At 31.8% G+C, this 24,756-nt stretch overlaps 2 protein-coding genes across 2 annotated transcripts; both read left to right on the plus strand.

The window, feature by feature from the left end:
* Nucleotides 1-77: 77 nt before the first annotated feature.
* On the plus strand, nt 78-15,488 carry LOTGIDRAFT_237832 (hypothetical protein; the record flags this gene model as incomplete). Its single annotated transcript, XM_009047933.1, has 13 exons — nt 78-167; nt 980-1,143; nt 1,346-1,569; nt 2,080-2,209; nt 3,219-3,335; nt 3,779-3,838; nt 4,318-4,386; nt 4,884-5,137; nt 11,965-12,006; nt 13,208-13,614; nt 14,201-14,463; nt 15,039-15,148; nt 15,398-15,488. Exons 1-13 carry the CDS (start codon nt 95-97, stop codon nt 15,486-15,488), a joined length of 2,004 nt encoding a protein of 667 aa, XP_009046181.1. The 5' UTR covers nt 78-94.
* A 641-nt stretch (nt 15,489-16,129) lies between these two features.
* On the plus strand, nt 16,130-22,978 carry LOTGIDRAFT_171735 (hypothetical protein; the record flags this gene model as incomplete). The annotated part of the gene is made up of 8 exons (XM_009047934.1): nt 16,130-16,229; nt 16,819-16,976; nt 17,762-17,838; nt 19,180-19,248; nt 19,716-19,831; nt 19,987-20,136; nt 21,408-21,595; nt 22,838-22,978. The coding sequence occupies 8 exons, from the start codon at nt 16,130-16,132 to the stop codon at nt 22,976-22,978; spliced, it is 999 nt and encodes a 332-aa protein (XP_009046182.1).
* Nucleotides 22,979-24,756: the final 1,778 nt, after the last annotated feature.

Consider the following 24,756-nt stretch of genomic DNA (forward strand, 5'->3'; position numbering starts at 1 on the left):
CTACTTTCAAAATTGAAGAGTTAAAGTTGTCTTTTTACAGCCGATAAACTATTAGAGTAATGGTTAAATTATGAGTGGTCTGAAGTTGTTCAAAATGGCGAATTCTAACACAAATTATATTTTATTCGAGCAATGGACAACTAACCAGGTGGTGGATTGGTTAAGAGGTTTGTATACGTGTTATCCTTTAAAAACATTTTTGATGTATGGAGATTGAAATGCAATATCATGGATCTTTGGTCAGATATTACGAAGCGGAAGGTGTTCTTAAATTTTTATATGGTAAATTTATGCATGTAATCCGAATTTCTTTCCCGTTCCCTTTCATATTTGGGGCCTACGGGTAAATGGAATTTATTTTGTTCAAGATTCAAAGTATTGAAGCCTTATCACATCTAGGTTCTTTTTATCCTGCTTATTCATTTCAGCTCATATCCATAAAGGTTGAAAAGGGGATTAGGGAAATATGTTTAAAAAAATGCTTTTTCTGATTCAGAAGATGGAAAGTGATTCGGATTATTTGTTAAATAATCTCACCTGTTGTAATTTCTGGAATTTTTTTTTGCATTTTGTCCCAGTACTCCCAATTGAAGAGAATTTGTTTGCCATGGCAGCTATAGATGCCTATTTGTCAGAGATGGATCTCCCCCAACAACACTTTTGAAAAATGAATTGAATTAAAACTAATTCCTATTCAGAAGATGAAAAGTGATTCGGATTATTTGTTGAATAATCTCACCTGTTGCAATTTCTGGATTTCTTTTTTGTTTGCATTATGTCCCAGCATTTTGTCCAATTGAAGAGGATTTGTTCGAATATGATTAGCTATGGCAGCTAGATGCCTATTTGTCTGAGAGGGATCTCCCCCAACAACATTTTTGAAAAATGAATTGAATAAAAACTGTTTAAAAACTAATTTTACCAAAGGGTTACAGTTTTTTTTTTTAAGGATTCGAGCTTAATTTTAACTTAATTTCAGGCTTAGATGATACAATTTTACCATACATTCAACACTTTACCAATAATAATATTGATGGTAGAAGACTTCTTATGTTAACACATTCAGACCTAGAAAAACTTCATGTCACAAAACTTGGTCATCAAGAATTAATCCTAGAAGCAGTTGATCTTTTAAGATCATTGGTAAGTTGAATCCTAAAATTTGATCAGCCCTGTTGTTAGGGTGGGGTCCAAGAAGGCTGTGCCCCAGCAAGTGATAATTAAGTGACGGCAAACCATCTTTGGGTCGATATTGATTCATTTGCATTGTCTTCTTACAAAGCCTAAAAGATAAACGTTTTGATAAGTTGTTTGGTGCCTCAAAAATTTTTTTCTATCTTTTCAGAGATATGGACATGACACAGAAAACCTACAACATCTAGCCTTACAGTTAGGTTGTAAAGCTAGAAGTATCCATAATGAAGTTCAGGCCCATTGTGGTGAAAATGATATCAACAAAGCCAATGTTCATCATTCTTCTCATCATAATAAACGACTGTCCATCTCTGTTCTATCAGGCATTGCTGATCTTCTGACAACGCTGAAGAACCTCATATCCTGGCTCGATAGGTAGGCCTTCCATTTTCACTTTCAATACACTGGGTATGCTCCCCATTCTGAGAACAATCATTCTGTTGACCTTATAATTTATACTAGAGACTCATTTATGTCAATAAAATAAGCATTCCCAGCAAGCAGAATAAAAATTACTATAATCGTGTCTAAATTGTTCTAATAATTTGTCAAATGATTAAGGTCAATTTCTCTGTGATTTAGGTCAGAGCCAGTGCCTGCAAGCAGAGTATTGTTTCCATAATCTTGCATCTAATTATAAATTATAAATACCTATTGCTCTGTGATCAAGGCCAGACTTTACAACTGTACAATATATAAGACTCAAGTTATATAACTTGGAAAATAGGGTGTTCTATTTCTATTTTCTGTCAGAAATCAATCAACTTTGATGGTTTATTAGGTCTGCTCAGATTTTACTTCATACTCAGCACTTCAATCTTAAAATTTAGAAAGAAGTTAATTTAGAAGGTTGATGTTCAAGCATTACTGTTTTTTTTTTTTCAGAGCACCATTTGAAGGAATATATGATCTATGTTTATTAAGGAATACTATATTAAAGAATGGTATAGGATTAGTAACTATTTCTCAGAGAGATTCACAAATTTCTGATGCTGAGGAACTAATTATGAAAGATGTAAGTAATTATTACATTGGTGTTAGTAATTTGTATTTTATTGACGGAAAAACTAAATCACAAAATTGGTCTATGGGCATTTGTATGTCAGCTTTATAATAGGTTTTATTGTAGCCAGTTGGTTATCTTCAAAATCTAAGAGAAGATAAACGTTTTTGTTTAATTCTATACATATCTTTGTGAAGTCAACTATATCACATTATTTTTGTGTTGTTAAGATAACTCTGCCTAAAAATTGTATGTAATAGAAGTGTTTTGCTAAACTCAAAACTGCAGCTTTTATTACAACAATAGTCCTTCTCAGAAATGTCCATGATCCCAATATTGTTATATAGAGATGGCTTTACGAAATCTTTTGAATTGTATTTCCCTTTTTTTTGTGTGGCACATGTGATGGTTGTTCCATAAAGCTGTGTTTTTACATTTTCATCTAGTGGCACTTGATCAGGATGATTAACAAGAAAGACAAACGTGCATGGGAGAAAGATCGCAAGATTTCAACTATTGATTTGAGCTGCATAACACATATATCTATATATGCAAGTGCAGTGGCTTAATGCCATTTAACCCTTTCAACATTAGCAGTAAACTGGTCCTCCATTCCATCTAAAGCTTGGCATTGAAGGAACGGGTTTGGGCTATTGTCCCCTTGGCATTGATTGATCGAAATTCACGTCATACCTTACAGTAATGTCATTGGGGTTCCAAGTAGTCAACGCTAAATAAATGACGTCTCGCTAAATCCCACGGTCAATATTTTGACCTGTTGTTAGTTTAGGGATAAGCGAACACAACAGGGTACCAATTAAAACTAGCAGCTGCTATACAGGCAAAGTTACTATGATATATATCAGAGGGCCAATGAAGCAGCCATTACTAAGTGACGTAACAAAAACATTATTATCATACACTTTAAGTCATTTACTTGGTGTTCAGGGTATATTTTATTTTATTGAATTCACACTCTGTGTTCAAAGGATTAAAAACTTTAAAATATCGTTGATTTCAGTGTGGTGTATTAGCTGATATTTGTGATGGATTAGTTACATCTAGTAAAGATCCATTAGTAGTTCAACCAGCATCATTAGAACTAGCTACCATTAGAAAAAAACCTGGCGAGGAATTGGTATGTGTTTTACAAACAAATTTAAAAAAACTTATACTAATTCTGTTTGATTATATGATTTAATAGAATCTTATCTTCATTTGAGACCTCCCCCTGTCAGTGATGCAGGTAAGAGGGTCTGACATGGAAAAAGCGTCTAGTCGTTCGGATGGGACAATAAACCGAGGCCCTGTGTGCTACAGGCTATGCACGTTAAAGATCCCTCGACAGTTGGAAATTGTAAAAGAGCAGGCTAATGCTGCTGTCCTGGAAAAATTTCCCTCATCGCACCCTGCATGGCGTTGCCGTCTTCATTAGCCAACATGGTGCAGAAAAGTAGGACGTAATACTCCATTCATTTCCTTTGATTTGAAACCTGTAATTATTGCTATGCCTGCCATTTTAAAGATAATGTTTGATTACTTATATTTATTATCCTGTCAGAGTTCATGTCATTATTTCAGGGCATGCATATACAATCATCTTACTATGGTACACATGTTCTTAGTGGAGTTAAAGATATGGTAAGTATCATATTTACTTTTTCGATGAAATAAAATGACCATTTTCAAGCATGCATACATACATATGTTGAAGAGTTAAAGTGAGATCAAATAATTGTTGGAATATTTGAAAATTTGAAGAATTCTTGGCGGTGTAAGACCCCGTTAAAATTTGGCAGGGTGAAGAATTCTAGGCGGGGTTACCGGGTTTGGATGTGAAGTTTGCCCGGGGTGAGATTGTGGGTGGAGTTTGGGGTTTTTTTTGTGCGTCTGGGTGATGGGGAAGGCTAGTGTGAGGGAGGAATGAGACCAGATAGGCCAAACTGGCTATTTTTTCTTTGAATTCAATACATTACGGCAAGAGTAAAACAAAATTGGGGGAGTTTTCTTGATATAAATGGATGTAAATGTTTTTGAAATCTAAAATGTTTAATTGAATTTGAATGAAGCATTCTTACTTTGATCAGATTGTGAAGAGGTTTATGATTTGTATTTTTCAGTCACCAGCTGATTTATGTAGAAAGATAGAGAAAGGTGATGAAGTTATTCAAGTCAACAATCAAACAGTGGTAAGTATTATTTATATCATATTGTCACTCCCAGCATTATCAGTTTATTAGACACACACAGGCAAATATACAAAAATAGAAATTTGTTTAAAAAATTGGAAATACAAATATATGGAAAGGTCCCCAGACCCAAAAGTTTTCCTCTATTACGCTCAGCGATAAAGGATTTTGCTCTAGACAGCTTTCTATGGTAGCTGTTACTTTGCAAAACATTGTAATATAGAGATAATATTTTATTTGAAACTAACTTAGTATCAATATTTGAACGATATCTCTCAAGTCGCTATCATATTCTTATGACTTTTTGTCAAAACAATTCAGTGCATACATTAGGACATATTTGTCATGAACAAAAAAGCAGGCTTCCGTCAACCTGGTAACTATTAGCAACTGAAGGCAACAAACACAAAAGCATCAGGCTTTTAACTGGTTGCTTTCATATTTATGTGTATTTCAAAATCTAAACTTTGAAATTACCATTTACCTTTTGTTTTTAGCTTGGTTGGCCTCTCAAGAAACTTGTGAACACTCTAAAAGAAAAGCCTAAAGAAGTAGTCTTACTTCTTAAGAAAAGACCAAGACATATAAGTCCTTATGGTACCTTACCTAATCGTAATAATAACAGAAACAAAGCACAAGTTGCCACTCTACCCAAATCATTGAAGAAAAGACGTTCTCGAGATGGTGAAAAACCACAGCGGCCATCTTTACAGGAATATGTTGCTGTTGATGAGCCAAATGAGGAAAATAGGTAAGTTGTTTGAATTTTAGACAAAGACTTTGTGTCAGTTCCTGAAGAATTTTGTAATGGTAAAAATTTTTAGGGATACAAATACACATTTGTTTATATTGGTGTCTGCACCCATGTCCATCAGTCTAAATTGCTTGTTACAGATTTTAATCAAACTTGGTTAAGTTGTTTTTATTATCACCCAAAGAGGAACCCTATTGAAATAAAAAATCCCATCTAAGTTTTTGCTTGTAGAAGGCATAATTCTAAACCAATTGTTTATTATCACCAAAAGATGAGCCCTATCAAAAATCAACACTATTGCGAGATATATTTTAGTTTGCCCAAATGTTCTGATTTAAAAAGAAAGCAGGCAGTGGGCGTATATTAACTTACCTGGCAAGCTATCTTTGTTAATAGATTTTTATACGCCCACATGAAATGGGGGCGTATATTGCTGTCATCCATGTCTGTCCGTCCACAATTGCTCGTAAACACTCTACAAGACACAATTCTTGACAAAACTTGGTTTGAGTGTTCGTAATCACCCAAGGATGAACCCTATCGAAAATCAGAAAAATCGAAAAATATGTAGTATAAGTTATTGCCCTTGTTCTTGAAAACGCGTTCAATTTTTAGCTTGTAAACACTGTAGAAGGGACAATATTATTTAGTATGGCCTCAAAAAGTTCAAAATAAATGTATGTCTGAAGGTTGAATATTTCATACTGGTAATTGTTACTGTACTGCCAAATATTTTTATTTAAGATCAAAGCTGCCAGTGGGCGTATAGTACCTTGCCTGGCAAGCATAATTTTCAGAACCTTTTTGATCCAGTTCATGATAAGGACATTAGTTTACTCTTCAACAACAGTGAACTCCTATTTGAATTTTTTCTCTGATTTCGAACATATTGAAAAAAAATATTTTAATACAACAACATGCTCTTGTACTGGTTTGATTTTGAGTGGTTTTGAAATTTATCATGAATTAACTACACTTTTTCCCCAGAAATTTACCATAAGAAATTACCAAGATTTTCGAATGAAACTCATCCTGTAAAATTGGGCTTCAAAATTTTTTGGTGAATGTGTTAATCAAACCAAGACATTTAGTTTGTTTACACTTTTGTTTGAGTTATCTACTGTAATTATTTACATCATCCCAATAGACCTTATTCCATCCTCGGTTTTGAGACACTGAAAGCGAGGTTCATAATGCAAATTACGTCATCCATTGATAAGATGGCAACGTCATATGAATGAATAGTCAATTTGACATCACTAAACACCCAATCAACAGTGAGAAAAGGGACCTAAATCTGCCCTTTCTGGTTTTAAAGACGTCAAGGTGGTAATTTTTCTGCAGTGAAACGCTGTTACCTTTGTTTGTTTGCGTTGTGAGCCTCATTCTGGATCCAATATGGCCGTCGCGTGAATAAGTTGTATATCTGTACAATTGTTGTGTTGGTCTTTCCTGGTGACGCAATATAACAACCAATATTTTTTTTTGATCCTAAAGAAAGTGGGTGAGCAGTTTTACATATGAGCAAATATTCTAAAAATAAACTGACTTGATTTACACTCATCATCCACTCAAGTATTGATTCATATCTAAAACAATGTATACTATAAATACCCTTTCATTTCCTTATTTCACTTGATAATTGAAAACACCATTTTAATTGTGAATAACATCCTTCCTGATTTAGTCATAATTTCAATCAGAATGAATTTTGTTGTCATTAAAGTGACAGGTGCCCCATTCTTTTTGACCAATTATACTTTAGTCTCAGAAACAAAATTTTTAAAGCTTAGCCAATCATTAATAGTGTTCACAGCTCAGCGTCAAATTTTGAGCCTCCAAATCCATGCGTGTCAAAAATTATCTGCGTGTGAATGTTGAAATAACATCTCATCAATTTAAGATACTCGGTCATATATAGAAAAGACATATATCGAAATTGTGAGTAAAATTCCTAGTTTGAAGTGTTTTTAAAGGAATCATGTGATTTTTGTACATTTCTAGTACTTCTAAAGACTATTAACATATATTCAAGACTCAAATCAACCCACTTAAATGGCGCATCTGTCCCTTTAAGGAGAAAGTCTGTTGAATGTTGAAGTGAAGAGATTAACTCTAATAAGGAATTTCAATTTTTTTTCATCACAATAGTTGTCAAAGCTTTCAATGGGTTCAAGGCGTAGTGAAATCAAGATTGAAAAATTTGATAATCAATTTATCACAGCAAATTTTAATTTTGGCAAATCAAGTTCAATTTTGTTTCCCAATCCGTAAGAATTCGGTTGCAGTTCAAAATATTCCAGTTGTAGATTTTAGATCGATCTTGCCGATGAGGTTAGTTCCTTAAGGTTACCACTTAATTGAAACCCTGTTAATTTATTGTTTATTGTTGTGTTTATACAAATTTAAAGTAATTGATGGTGAGTAATATTAATAATAATATGCTGATAAATACATAAAACTTTAACTGATTTGTGGAAAAGATAGATGTTATAAGTTATATTTGAAACAGATAACTAATGATTATTATCTCAAATGTGATAAACATGTAGGAAAAGGTTTATAGAAGATAGAAAGATAACCTATATTATTATATATAACCTGATTATATAGGATGAAAATATCTTCATTTCAGTATTAAAAAAAACTCTTGAAATGCATTGTTGTCCTTCTGAAGTGCAAAATGAAACACAATGAACATAAACCCTATATTTTTTATTATACAATCACTTTTGAAATAGTCTTCAGAAGTACTAGAAATGTATGAAAATTGCATAATTCCTTAAAAAATACTTCAAACTAGGAATTTTACTCATTATTTCTATATAATTATGTCTGTTATATATATCACAGAGTATCTTAAAATGACGAGTCATCATTTCAAACGCAGATAATTCTGGACTATACATATATTTCAAAGCTCAAATATCAATGATGTGCTGTGTACACTATTATTGTTTGGCTTAACTAAGCCACGACTAAGGTATGATTGGTCAAGAAAATGGCGCGTCTGTCCCTTTAAAAAAAAATTGCCAAAATTTGGGTCATTTTGTTGCAGACAGGTCCACTTTAAAGTTACAATAATAGACATTGTCTACATTGAGGAAGTAAATAGTCAATTAAAATACAAGCGAATTTGATTTGCATACAATCCATATAAAGGCCTTTTGACGGTAATCATATCACTTGACACATTTGAATAGGTAGAGGAACTTGAATAATAATGCTAGTCTAAAAGGTAATTATTTTTATTTATGACTTACTATTTGAATTGGTAGATCGTGTACAGGAATATTTTTTATAAAAAAAAGTTTACATGATTTTAATTTTTGGGTAAGGAAGAAAAAAAAGTTTTTGAATTAATTTTCATTCAAACTTGAAAGATCCAGTTGATTGAACACAGTTTGCTAGATTATTTTTTATTGACTTTTGATTTGTAAGAACTTTTCATTTTATTTGAAATAAAAACCATATATGGTTAAAGTGTGAAAACATTATTTGGAAGTGGAGTTGTGTTCATATTTTCAACGTTATTTTTAACAATATCCCTGTGATAAGAGAATATTTTATGAAAACTGGAGAATTTTTGCTGAGTGATGAGTGACAAAGTAAAGTTCTAACAAAGAATTTTGGAATGGTTCTTTGGCATGGCACAGATGCAGATTTTGAGTTTTGATATGGTGACATATTGTTTGTAAGTTTTTGTATGATGATATATAGTATGTAAGTGTTAGTATGATGATAAATTGTATGTAAGTTTATGTATGATGATATATCATATATGTATGTTTTTGTATGATAATAAATTGTTTGTAAGTTTTTGTATGATGATAAATTGTTTGTAAGTTTTTGTATGATGATATATAGTATGTAAGTGTTAGTATGATGATAAATTGTATGTAAGTTTATGTATGATGATATATCATATATGTATGTTTTTGTATGATGATAAATTGTTTGTAAGTATTTGTATGATGGTACATTGTTTGTAAGTATTTGTATGATGGTACATTGTATGAAAGTTTTTGTATGATGATAAATTGTTTGTAAGTATTTGTATGATGGTACATTGTTTGTAAGTATTTGTATGATGGTACATTGTTTGTAAGTATTTGTATGATGGTACATTGTATGAAAGTTTTTGTATGATGATAAATTGTTTGTAAGTTTTTGTATGATGATGAATTGTTTGTAAGTTTTTGTATGATGATATATCATATGTAAGGTTTTGTATGATGATATATCATATGTAAGGTTTTGTATGATGATATATCGTATATGTAAGTTTTTGTATGATGATATGTCGTATGTAAGTTTTTGTATGATGCTATATTATACCGGTATATATGTATTTTTTAGAAAAGTTATCACAAGTAAGTTATGGCAATATGTAAGTTTGTATATATAGGTTTTCCAATTACTACTTGGAAATTCTCCAAGTTAATTGACTTCTTGCCAAGTTTTGTCTACTTCCTTTTTTTGACTTTGATAGTGTTAATTTGGATTCTATGATTTCTACAACAGGTTTAAAAATTCAAGGACATTTCAAAAACTCTCTGTAGATTGAAATTTTAAATTTGTGAAAACAATGGTATCTAAAGGTATTTTTATTGACGGACAGTGTACTTTAACTAACACAGGTGTTGATCTTGGCCTAAAGTATAAAGCCAAGTTAACCCTGTGAATATTCTAGATAGTAAACATTTTCAAATATAATTTTATATCATGCTGTATCAATTATAAATTACATCAACTGTAGATTTTACTATTAGTTTGTTTCTGGAGTTTACTACACTACCAAAGTTGAATACCAAATGACCTAAAACCGAAGATGCATAACAATATTGTCAGATCATGGATGGACAGAAACTAAACTCTCTCAAAATCTTTCTAATTGATAGCTCAAAACATGCTGTCAACATGTGTTTAGGATATAAAATCTTCATCAGGACTACTATTTGGAATGTTTGTGGTAGACAAATGTTAAAGTAACCTCCCGCCATGATGAATAGTTTGAAATCTCTCAAACATTGTAACTATTAGAATGAAATATAGAAATTATGACATCAACACAGCTTGAAATAGATTAAAAACAGAAGAACACAGTCAAATTTCACCATTAAAACAGAATAACACAGTCAAATTTCTGCCTTCCATTTTTTTAAGGCTTGACCAAAGTATTTTTGTGTTATGGAACTTCAGGTGCTATTTCTTAAATATTTGAATATTGATTTGTCATGAGTGCATTTAATCTTGTCAAATTTCATATTAATGAAAAAGTTTGATCATATACGTTTTTTGAAAAATGGAATAACTTAGAGAGTAACTGTTATGTAAGGAATGACTTAATGTTTGAATAAGTTAACACTCCAACTTGGAATAAGATGAGTGCTGACTTTTAACGGGAATATGAGGAGTATTGACTTTTAAGAGGGAATAAGATGAATGCTGACTTTGATAGTGAATAAGATGAGTGCTGACTTTTTTGGGGAATAAGATGAGTGCTGACTTTTAACGGGAATATGAGGAGTATTGACTTTTAAGAGGGAATAAGATGAATGCTGACTTTGATAGCGAATATGAAGAAAGGAGTAGTATTGTAATTTGTAAAAGCATGAAAATTTTAATGACGATTTTTACAAAAATTGCTGCTGATTTGTTTTTAGTGAAAATCATGGCTTATTTTCTATGAAGACAACAGTCTAGGCCTTGAAATTGTTTGTCAGCCATTGATAGTAAATACAACTGTAGCAACACATGTGGAAAATGACAATTCATACAACACTTATGACATGTAAAACTTCCTTGATGTCAAATGTGGGTTTTTTGTGACAAATAATAATATATTTCATAGTTGAGAAATTATGTATGTCAAAGTTAGACAATACATAGTTTTAAATATAGGAACATTATCACAATGTCTAAACAGGAAAATATTCAAAGGTTTGCATTGGATATAATATGACAATTAGACAACAGAAAAGAACATGTCTTGACAATAAGATAACATGTCTGCAGACAGCATCTATCATCAGAAAATAGCATTTCTTGATAATTTGACATCAGAAAACAACATGTCTTGACATCAGAAAGGAGTGTGTCTTGACAATTAGACGGTATGTTTTGACAATTTGACATCAGAAAAGAGTTTGTCTTGACAATTAGAAGTTAGAAAAGAGTGTGTATTGATAATAAAGCATCAGAAAGGAGTATATCTTGACAATTTGACATCAGAAAGAGTATGCCTTGATAACAAGGCATCAGAAAAGAACATATCTTGACAAGTTTACATCAGAAAAGAGTATTCTTGACAATTAGTGGTTAAAAAAGAGTATGTCATGTCAATAAGGCATCGGAAAAGTGTATGTCTTGACAATTTAACATCAGAGAAGAGTTTGTCTTGACAATCGGCCCTAGCTATAAATGGGATTGGGAAATCTTATTCCATGAGGTTTTGTCAGAGACCGAACTGATAAATATAGTAATCTTTTAGACCATGATTAATGATCTTTCAAATGTATGAATGGTTTTTCTTTCCTATTATGTATAAAAGTATATGGCCTTATGATAAAAGTAAAGAGAATGTTTGAATGAGTAATAGAAACTAAGAGTAAAAAGTTGTAAAATCTAGAAAGTTTGTAGTGATAAGGTTAAACTGTAATTTGAGTGAATTTATCAATAGTTTTATCACAAATTAAATGTTGTAGAAAATGTTAGATTTGATGGCAGATGATATTTTACTGGTTGAAAAGTTTTATCTATGATTTATCCAGGTGAATTTGGTAACTTGATTCAACTTTTGTTTCATGTATATTATTTATCAGGAATTCTGAAATTAAGGATTTGTGTCAGAAATTCACCGCCAGGTGAGAATAAATTTCTATTTTTGGAGGATTTTGTGTCTTTTTGCTTTTCAATTTGAATTGTTGAAATATTAATCTTTAAGGGACAGGTAGGCCATTTTTTTGACAAATCATACTTTAGTCTCAGAAACTGGAATTTTTTATCTGAGCTAATCAGTAATAGTGTTCACAGCACACCGTCGAAATTTGAGTCTTCAAATCCACGTGTGTCCAGAATTATCTGTGTTTGAATGTTAAAATGACGACTCGTAAATTTAAGATACTCTGTGATAAATATAGAAAGAAAAGACATATATAGAAATAGTGAGTAAAATTCCTAGTTTGAAGTAGTTTTGAAGTAATTATGCATTGTTTATACATCTCTGATACTTATGAAGACTATTTACATATATTCACAACTAAAATCAACCCCCAAAATGGTATATCTGTCCCTTTAAAACAAAAATGTTAGCTCATAAATCTTCAGTCCAAATAGTTTTAACTTGATAACCATTTTCAAACAATCTCTTCTGAAAATTTTTTTTAAATTCTAAATAATGTCAACATCATAACATATGTTGAATTTGAGTACTAAAAGATTTGTTAGGGTTTTCATATGTTCAATTTGATGATCATAGAACCAAGAAACATTGTCAAAATACAACATCTTATGGTTGTGTAATACTGATTGATTTGTTGATAAACTAATCTATATGTACTTTCATGCTGATGAATTCAAATTCAGTACAAACCTCTTAAATTGATATACAGGTGTTATTCTTTAAGTACAGGTTAAATTATAAGAGTTATTAAAATAATACTACGTCTTAGAATAAACTTGAAATTTAAAAATTTTAAACTTGGCCAATAAGAGCATATATTATGTAAGATATATATTCATCAGTAGATATACCTGGTGTCATAAATACATAACAGGATCCTTATATAATCCGATAAATCCAAAAAACTTAATAAAAATACAATTAACTATTGAAAAACGTTAATATTATGATTAAGCGTTTTTCAATAATGACTTAGTTTTATGAATATTCCAATTTTTTAGATTTTACAGGGATTCTGTTGTAACTTTATCAGAATATGAAGCTTAAAGTCCCCAAAAATGGTAATCTGTTTTTCTGGTTTGAATACATGGATTAGAGGCTAGATATAATAGTTTTTTCAGATTACAGCAAAATTATAATTGATGAAAATTTATTTTTTTTAGAGAAGGAACAGATGGTAATGATACAGATAATGATGTTTTCCGTAGTGGTTCAGAATCACCTCAATATACTCTACCAATAAACATAGACAATAAACAACGTAGAGCAACAGTCAGTGGTGGATCACCTACATTAGAGCGGCCATCTTTAGTTATTGAAGACCTTGACCCTCCTACCCGACCTAAATCACAGGCCATCAACGCTTTAGAAAGAAGTGCAGCATTAGCCGCTTTGAGTGCCACAGATAGTAGTTTGACTAATTTAGCTGCTCATAGAAAAGTGACTCGGATGAGATCTCATGACCTACCAAAAACTAAAAGTAGTTTAACAGTACCAGATCAGTTTTCAGTCAGACCAGATACATTTTCTGTAGTTGGTGACGATCCTTTAACTAAGCCTACTTCCGAAGGTCAGTATTTATTTGAATTCTACAATCCTGTCATAGGTTATAAATAATAACGTTGTATTTTCAATCTGGTTACACCCTGTCAGTGATGCAGGTCTGAAGGACTGATATGGAAAAAGGGTCAAGTCTTTCAGATGGGACAATAAACCGAGGTCCCATGTGATATAAGCTGTGCATGTTAAAGATCCCTCGACATTTAGAAATCGAAATAGAGCAGGCTAATGCCTTTGTATGGCCAAAATTCCCTTAGTGCACACTGCATGGCGTTACTGTTCTTCATTATTATCAATTAGATGCAGAAAAGTAGGATGTAAAAATCCTTTCATTTCATTTAAATTTTTAATTTGAATGCTAAAAGAAATTTTTTTGGGAAAATGGGATGTCTTGGGATTGTATTTTGTTTAAAAGAAATATTAGAATATGTTACATGTTAATTTCAAGGACATCCGGGAGGTTTACACGAACCAGAACTTTCAATCATTCATATGAAAATATAAAAAAAATCTTTTTATGGAGGACACAGCCATTAAGGTAGAAGCTAGCACAATTAGAATTTCTATAAGCATTAGCCAATATTTTCTTGTTTCAGATCCAAATAAAACACCAACCAGTAACTCTGGTATGAACGAGGATGTGACAGTGAGGAAAGAAAAAGGTGACCCAAAGAATCAGGAATTCCGTGTAACCAGACCAACTCCTATTATATTGAACGTTCCAGAAACACCACCACAGCAACATCGTCTCTCCAAACAGAAAGTTCTAGATCGTGAATTGGCGTCTGATACCCCAAATAAACACGAACCACAACTCATGAAAATAAAAAAGTTAAATTCCTTGACACAATCTGACGTAGTGAGTATTTTTGATGTTTTGATTGATATTGTCTTATTTAACTGAAATAACTTGTGTTAGGGTGTATTGAGACAAGTCTCAATGAAAGCACTGGCCAATAGATAAGCCTTGTGAAAGCCTGTTATGATGGGTACCTAGACAACCATGGCTTCTTGGCTATGCATTCCTGTAAGCACTGTCATTTTTTGAAAATAAACCCTGGTCATGAGGAGGTCATCATGGTGTTAAATTCCATTTCGAACTAACTTATTCACTTTGGGGTTGATTGATTGAAACACAATTTTCAATTACAATATGTCGATGATATACTGACAGCTATGGTCACTTGCAGACTGAATAAATCTCATATACCCTGAACTTCAAGATATATATGGTATTAAACTTACATTAAACTCAGTAAGGACTTCTTCACTAGAGTTGTTGCTGGTGTTGAAAGAGTTGATTAATGTACAGTACTTGTAATGTTGAACTTGTGCCCTGTTACTTTTTATTGGTTGCTGAAATTTTGTTACTTCAATAATTGTTATTTTCGTGATCAATATTTGTTGGTAAATTTGAAATGATTATTATTTTAGGAGAATAAGAATTATGTTGAAAGTGAGGTAGATGGTAAAGGTGATATGGGTACTAAACATGTTGGCTTTACAGCTGATACTAAAGAAGACAAACAGCCCGAACCAGTCAGGTGAGTGAACATCATGTTTGAAGTGATTTATCAATACGCATTCACAGTTGCAATAAATATTCTTGGAACAAAAAAAAAAAAAACAACATCCCTTCAGAAAGAAAAGGACAACACTGAGGTTATTAATATTCATGATGTCATGTGATTTTCAAACAGCCAATCAATGTGCTTCTTCATAGTCATTCGTATGAATAATATACAAGTGAATGCAACCAAGTGGTTGGTCAAATTTTATTTGTCTGTTTTCAGCTATACACATATAGTAGTCGGTGGTGTTATACAAAAGATACCCAATGATCAGGCTATCTGTACAGAGGTAACTATAAACTGGCCAAGTTAACAATCTTTAAAAGAATTAAAGAGGTTTTCTAAAATTTTTATGTATGAGGGGACACTGATAGGTAAACTCGTCCGTGGTTCCTGCACTTTCACTATAACAAAGCATTTTATGACGTCATTAATGACCAATCACAGTTCTTATCTGATAAAGCATATGTTGCGATTAGTGACGTCATCAAACACTTTTTTGTGTGAAATTGCAGGATGTCTGATTGGTAATTTGAATGGTGCAATTGATGCTATCAGTGTCCCCTATAGTCTAAAAAATTTAGAAAACCTCTTTACAAACAGGCTTTACAACATTGCTGAAGCAATAAGGAAAATTAATACTTATATTTATATTTATATGACAATAGCAAAACCTGTAATAATATTTAAAAGCCTTTGCAATAGCTACGTCTTAAATACATACTGTAGATCACAGATCAGTGTCCTTGATATGCATAAGTAGTTAAGGAAGCCTCTTTACAATCCGTTTAAGATTTAGATTTCTCAGGGAAGTGAATACATCATTGAAAATGAAATTGAATGTAGTTCAACTTCAATATTCAATTATTTCCATTTCCCAGTGATATCATCTTTATTAAATACTAGTCTAATCTTGTTATTAGAGACAGACATGAGGTGTCCATTATATCCAATATGGCTGAAATAGTCTATCAAATTTTTACATGGCCTTTAAAAACATTTCAGTCACCATCTGCTGTTAGGAGAAGAAATAAACCACCAGGAAAAAGATTAGGTAATTTTTATTTATTTTTTTTTTTTTGGATGGACAATAATGAAAACCTTGTGAGGTACAGTATAACAGCAATATTTCCCTGCATGCTGTAATACTTCTGTTTCTTTTATGGAATTGTTTTTTTTTAAGATACAGTAAATACAATGGTGTTTCTATAAAAAGGGGCTGGGGACATCTGAAGCTTTTGCTCAAATTTCTTATTATTTAACATAGGGAAAGATTGCCTGTAAGCTTTCTGGACAATTTGATGGCCTTAATGAATCATATGAATGTCACTGTGTATATAGACACATTAGATAGAGGGAGCCATGTGGTCAGTGAGTAAGAGGCTTGCTCGCTAACCTGAAGGCATAGGTCGTAATGATGCCTGCGGTTCCCCTTGTCAGTGATGCAGTTCGAAGGGGCTGGGGGCTAACATGTAAAAAGCATCTAGTGGTTCGGATGGGACAATAAACCAAGGCCCTGTGTGCTATAGGCTGTGCACATTAGAACTCCCTTGACAGTTGGAAATTGAAAAAGAGTAAGGTTATGCCCCCATCGGGAAAATTTCACTCATTGCACACTGCATTTCCAATTCATTTCATTACAGCTGATAGAAGAATATCATGTAAAGATCTGGGTAAAGGTGACTGTGAAGGCTGGCTATATAAAAGAAAGACTAGAGATAGAGGACCTTTAACTAAACATTGGGTTAAAAGATGGTGTATATTAAAAAATAATAATTTATATTATTACAAAGAAAAAGACGTAAGTTTTTGTTTAATATTTAATATCATATTAAGTGTATAATATCTAATATGTAATTGTTGATTTCACATCTCTATTTAGATATTCCACTTAACAAGTCTAGGGTTAGATAATTGCACATTTACTCAATGGGATATTGAATTAAAACCTATTGAGTGTATGATGCCGGTTGGAAAATCATATACAGGTACCTCTGTCCTAGTTACCGAAGTGAAACAATGTAGAAATATGTATTAGTTTTGCACATGTTGTAGAGACCATTTGCATTTGCATAAGTCAACCTGAAGGTCTTGGCATAGGTGGAGGTAATACCTTCGGATTTTTCAACACGGTTACCCCCTGTCAGTGATGCAGGTAAGAGGGGCTGACATGGAAAAAGCGTCTAATCGTTCGGATGGGACAATAAACCGAGGCCCCGTGTGCTACAGGAACGTTAAAGACCCCTTGACAGATGGAAAATGAAAAAGGGCAGGCTAATGCCGCTGCTCTGGCAAAATTTCCCTCATTGAACCTAGCCGATCTTCATTAGCCCACATGGTGCAAAAAAGTAGGGTGTGTAACTCTATTCATTTCATATGCCTGCTACAAAGAAGACAAGGTCATGACATGATTAATAAGTGAACATGAATTTTTATTATATATAAAACATGAACATGTAGCTTGTCATTTTTACACATCATAGATTGAAACTGTGTTACAATTAGAATACTTGATAGTAGAACAGTAGACTTATGTATGTTTTAAAACTTACGCCATTTGAAATTGGTTAAAATTGTCTATTATAGGATTTGAAAGCAGAAGGTGTTATACATTTACTGGCTTTTCAAGTATCCCCTGCCACAGACATTAAAACTAAAAAATTGTAAGTAATGTTTATATTTTCTCTTATATTATGTCCTAGATAGTAGAATATATATTTCTTAACATATCATTTGTATCTAAAAGCCAAAATCGGAAAAAATAATAACTTTCTTATAGGAATATAGTTTTCTACATATTTGCTATAAGTTCAATTTCAGCTATCTACAGCACTTCTCCGAAGTAGAATTTGTTCTGGTTCTGGTTTCAATTGGACTGGTACAGTTTATTCAATGGCAGGAAAACTAAGCATCAGAATTAAATTCCGATAAGTGCTATGTGTAGCTAAAATTGAGCTTTATCAACTGTTAAAGCAAAACCCTTTAAAAATTGGGTACAGTTCTGAAAAAACTTGACTGATATTGAATATGCTTTATTCCACGCTGGCTAGACTGCCTACAATGTCCAATGTATAGTAAATATATATGGTTACATACACATTATTTTACAAAGATGACCATCTATGTTTCAACATTCTTGCTTCTTATCTCTACAAGCTTGAACTTGGCTAAATCTCTTGTCTGAGATAACTTGTGCCCACTGACAGCTGGGAAAATGAAAATGACTTACATGCCATGTAGTTATGACGGAAATATTTCCTCTCTAAACAGTTTATTGTTTTCTTATTAATGCTCCTATATAGTGAACATGGGTAAGTGTAGGTGTTATAAAACTATTGTTGTGTTTAAGTTTTTGTTTTTAGTTCACACTTCATTTCATTGTTTTATTCATTATTAATTCACAAAGCACATAATGGAAATTATTTGAATTCTGACCACAATAATCTAGTCAGAAATTGCAGATGTTAAAACCATGCTTAAAAAAACTGTCATTGTCAACCATGTTCATAATGTAGAGGCTAGAAAACCACTGTATAAATAAACAGAAATAACTCGAGTGGTGTATATTCTTTTAACTCAACACAGGTGGATTTTTACCTGAGGAGTAAGTTTTTGGCCAAAGTTCATTATGTTATTTTACCAATACATTGAATTCATGATATTGCATGCTTTCACATATTGTTTTACAGTTTTGTGTTGGGGGAAATTTGATTGTTTTATAAAATTGTCTAAAAACACCCCAATTTGACTTGCTTATGAAACAATAATTCCATGAGCATCACTTATATATAAGCACTTAAACTTTTCACTGAACACATTCAAATTTTTAGGCAGCACTTAGAAATTGCCTGGAAAGATTACTGCAAATATCTTCTGTTTGTTCAAATAATTTCAGAACTCAAAATTCTGAATTCAGAGTTTAAAAAATCACTCAGTACAAATTATTTGAAATCAAAGCCATCAAATACTGAAGAGATATTTTTTGACATTTTTTTCTTTTTCAGTGCATTTAAAGTTCACAATGCAGGAACCACATTTTATTTTGGTTCAGAAAGACAAGAAGATATGAGCAAGTAAGTCATATTTCATATTTTAAATTATTGATATAGATATAGATGGATGAGTAAATAGATGAATAAAATGGTATATTTTATAATATTATTATTTATCTTAAAGATGGATGAATAAAATGGGATATTCATATTATTATTATTATTTATCTTATAAACAGATGAATAAAATTATATCTTTTACATTATTGATATAGATATAATTATTTATCTTAAAGATGGATGAATAAAATGGGATATTTATATTATTATTATTATTTATCTTATAAACAGATGAATAAAATAATATCTTTTAAATTATTGATATAGACATAGATGGATGAATAAATAGGTATATTTTATAATATTATTATTAATTATCTTATAGATGGATGAATGAAATAGGATATTTATATTATTATTATTAATTATCTTATAAACAGATGAATAAAATGAGATATTTTATAATATTATTATTGATTTTTTTATAGGTGGATGAATAAAATGGGACTTGCTGCTATCAATTTTGACACTAGTAATATTATGACTACAGGTGGCTTTATTAAACCAGAAACTACTGTTAAAGCCCAAGGTTATGGTGTTCAAAGTAAGTCAAAATATTTTACAAACTGTCCAAAGTTATCAAGGTGACAAAATTTCCCTACAAGAAGGAAGGACTAATTCCTTCCTTCCTTCCTTCCTTCCTTTTCCTTCCTTCCTCCATTCATTCATTCATTCATTCATTCATTCTATCTATTTTAGATATGTACTATAGTGAAAGTGAAGAAGAAAATGATGACAATGGGTCATCTATGACTGACAGTTGTTTATCTTTAGCTAGTACCACATCTAAGGACAGTGTCGCTACATTAACTCCCTCTACACAGAACTCTCCAGAAAGACAAACTAAAGGTAGAAAAAGATATATAAAAGTTTTCTTTTTATTTTTGATTTATGGTGGGATAAGGTGCTACAAAAAACTTTGTACATTTGTGTATGGTCCTATGCTTCTGAAAAGACGTTTTGATTTAGAATAAGATACTACAGGTCTTTCAAACTACCAGCAGACTGCATCAAGTAGATGATATTATCACTCATTTTGATTGGTTGAGATTTTAGATTAGATTCAATGAAACAATATTATCTCCTTTAATGTATGTGTAACATTAGCTTTTATTGGTTGATTGAGTAAAAAGACTACAGAAACAAGATTCTGAGTGAAAGCTTATCTTGCCTTACTATCAATGGTAAACAAATTACATGAAATATGCCTCACAATATCATACTGAAATATTGTTTGAAAAAAAAAAAACAATTTTACACTCAAATTTTCAAAAAAAATTACTTGAATTATGAAAACACAAGTATCGAATACTACTAAATTTTTTGCAGCACCTTAAATATGTACATGCATGAAACATTTTATTTGGGTTTGGTCTGGGCATGGTTACTATGGTTACTATAACTTGTAAATTCTGGGTATTTATGGATTTGTTTTTATGTGAAACAGGAGAATATTGTTGTAAATTTAATGCTGCATTTGTTACCACTTGTATGTAGTGGGAATTATCATAACCAGATGATATTCATTGATAATCATTTTAGAAAAACAAAGATGGCTTATTTACAAGCTATCGTGTTTTACATGATTCAGATTTGCGGCCATTGTTACTAACTTTGAAACTTTGATTGCTCATGGCACTTGTGATTTTCCTAATCAGAAATAAAACTTTTCATTTAGTGTGATGGAATACTGTATTCCCTCTTAGAAACATCTATCTCCCAATTAAATGAGAGGTAATGAATGCAACATTGGAGTAAGTCAGTGAGAAAAAGCTTATATAGCACCTGCCCCAAAATATTTTTTCAGAATTAGTGGTTTGGCTATTAACATTGACTGCAAATGGTTTCATGAAGGCACACAATTGGTATTAAAAAAAAGGAAATGCAAATTTTTCTCTTGGAGCTTTGGAAAATTGGAAACAAATTCAAATTTGAATCAGTTTTGGCTTTATTTGGAGATTAAAAGTAAATTTGATAAAGAAAACTTGGCATGACAACTCTTTTGGAACATCTGTTCCTGTTGTGTCTTGTCTATGGTCTCTGCTGCTCTGTGGTGTTATCTGTTGTGTGTCGTCTGCTTGGTTTGGGTGGTGTTTGATTTGTAATTTATAATTACATAGATGCTGGTACAAACGATGACCTTCAAGTCATGATTCGAAATATCCAGAAATCTGATCTTACTATTGATGGTGTTGATCGTAATAAAACCAGACGCAGTCAGATTAAGTCTGTTGATCTGCTCAATGCCGCCTCCTCAGTAGAAATAGATAAACTTCGTAAACTTCAATCACTTCAAAGAACTCTCAAGGTTAGTTGAAGTTGAATGCTGTATGGAAGGAGTGTTATTAATTAAACAAAAGACATCAATGCTCATCTGGGTGCCATTCGGAACATAGGGATGAGTAGTCCACTTTATTTTGAGGTCTAATAAGTTTGGATTTGAAAGACATTTAGAAGACATGTTACAATATATCAAAACATCTGCCACTATTACAGCCACTGCTAGCTATTTTGAAAGTTGTTGGCTGGTGTAAAGACAGAAAAACTAGGCCCTGTTTTATGGGGATTTTCCGCATCTCTGAACTACCTTCCATTTTTTTGAAGCCACCTTTGCAAAAATATCCCAATTGTAAACATATGCAAAATATGAACAAAATCTCAATTTCTAAGGGCATCAAAATAAGAGGCCCAGGTAGGTGTTTGTGACTGGTAATTAAATATTTACACCCCTATCTCTATTCCTGTATTTACTTTGAATATGATATTCATTAGCATTAGAAAGCTGATTAAAATATATAGCAAATGTATCAAGTTATAGCATGGATACAAGTATTTTATGGCCAAGAAGAAATGATTTACTTTTTGTAGGATTTGGTCAAATTATTTTATATGAAAAGGGGAATCAGATAACTTAAAAAATTGGCGTATAAGTGAAATTGGCTATTTTTTTTAGCCACCCTATGCAGACAAAAATAAATATCAGAGAATGCATGGATAATTTGTATTTTGTTTTACTGATTGAGTTAAGTTTATATGTGGTTATATTTGGCTTATGGTTTTTGAGAATTTTTTTTAATTTTGGGCTGGTTCTGATTGTCAGTAACATGGCTTCAAGTTACTGAAGATTCTGAACATTTTTTCCAGGGAAACTAGTTGTTAATTTCTTGTTGACAACAGGCTCAATTTTTTTTTAACCCTTTCGACCCTAGCAACTTGTTTACCGCCCACACACTAACGTAATGTATATCCGAGCATCCGGTATACGGGCCATTACTAAGTGACGTCATACAACGTTAATATCATCACTTTTACTTTTATTACTTGAAGTTCAGGGTTCAAAGGGTTAAGGAAGTCTAAATTCTTGACCATTACTAAGATTTTTAATGAGCATGAAAGACAAGTACTTAGTTTTGAAATGTCAAATAATATGGTCTAAAAGGTTATCTTGATACAAATTTGATCTACTTTTAGGTACAAATTACAGATGTTTTAACTAAAATTGGAATGGTGTAATATAGTAATATTATGATTTTGTATATTATTTTTTCAGGCTAAAGAAAATGAACTAAATAGTATAGATAAATTATTAGCTGATTCCATTACTCCAGTTAAACTACAACAGTTTACAGAACAACACAAAGATTTAATAACCAAACGTAGATCTTCACGCAAAGATAAAAACGCTAAGTGATATGTCTGTTGACCTTTTGAATTTAAGCGTCTGTTTTACATGCATTATAAATATGGTGTTAAATGATCAAGCAAACTACATCACATAGCATCTTTGTCATACACATTTCAACAGAGAGCTTGAATCTTTAAGGAAATGAATTCAAAAATTACTTATTGAGCAATATCATACAAAACACTTTGATATTTTGGTCGGTCAATTTGAAACTTGACAGAAATTGACTGATTGTAGATTATGTGGTTTTTACAATTGTAAATAGTAATTTATATTATATGTAGTTAACGATGTCATTTATCTAGAATAAGAAGGTTTTAACTAGTCATGCAAACTATTGAGATTTTCAAGACCTATTTGTTTTGACTACAAAAGTTTGTATAGGATTTTTAGAACTATAAATTGTTGTCATGCAAAGATGTTAATACATATCTTAGGTCATTTGAAATAGTCACAAAAGCAGTTTATTGGCTTTTGGGCATTCTTGACTATATGTAAGTCAATGTTCTTTGCAACTTAAGCTACGATTACATATATATGTAAGCATAATGCAAACTCAAAACGTGATAACGTGTATGTACGATGATTCCTCAAAACTGTCAATGTATACAGAAAACCATTAACTACAGTCCATAGTCATCTGCAAATGCAAAATAATGGGAGGTGGTGAATTTGAGGACACATGTAAGTAGGATTTGCGAATGATTTTTGATTTGATTTGCTCTGGTCTTTTTTTTATTGATTATGTGTTGAGTTTGTGTACAGATGTAATCGTAGCATTTGACTATGTAAAAATTTGAGATGTGTATCAATATCCTTGCCTGAATAGTTGGAATACCTGTTATTCTCAGTACCATGACTTATTAGTAGGCTATTTATTGTTTTTGTTACTTATTGTTATTGTTTATACTGCAACACATACATGTCTATCACCACAGGGACTCAATGAAAATTTTGTACAATTGGATGTGTCCGTAGGAAGAATTTTTTGTGGCTGATCAGCATAGAGTTTTCAGCAAGCATGTCCCAGACAATTCTCAAGTCCATAACTACTTTTATATTGTTATTTATATGTAGTGTTGTTGAATTTTATTTCTATTTTTTTTGTATATTTTAATACTGAAAATTTACATAAGGGTGATATTGAATAATGAATACAGATCAGTGTTTATAAGGATGGAATCAAATTTTAGTTTCTATTATGAATTATGAGAGCTGAATTCCAGTAAGTAAATTCAGATTTAGATTTATTTTTATCATGTATTGGTAAAGTGAGAGTCAAGTTATTCTATCCAGTCAATTTGATAATGTTCCAGGTAATTGTCATCTACTTATATTTCCAGGGGGGCTTTAGTTGTCACATTCTTTGCTTTCAAGGGGGAATAGGTTTTGCCTTCAAGTTGGAATAAATGTCATGTTCTTTCAAAAGGGAGAACATCCATCTTTGCTTTCTAGGGAAATAGGTGTCAAATTCTTTGCTTTCAAGGATTGGTGATATGTTTCATGATCTTTCCATTTGCAATAGAGGTCACCGTTCTTTTCTTTCCGTGGTGAATAGGTTTCATGTTCTTGCTTTTCAAGGGGAATAGGTGTCACTGTTCTTTTCTTTCCTTGGTGAATAGGTTTCATGTTCTTACTTTTCAAGGGGAATAGGTGTCACTGTTCTTTTCTTTCCATGGTGAATAGGTTTCATGTTCTTGCTTTTCAAGGGGAATAGGTGTCACTGTTCTTTTCTTTCCTTGGTGAATAGGTTTCATGTTCTTACTTTTCAAGGGGAATAGGTG

This window comes from Lottia gigantea (assembly GCF_000327385.1).
Source record: "Lottia gigantea unplaced genomic scaffold LOTGIsca_119, whole genome shotgun sequence".
Lineage (NCBI taxonomy): Eukaryota > Metazoa > Mollusca > Gastropoda > Lottiidae > Lottia > Lottia gigantea.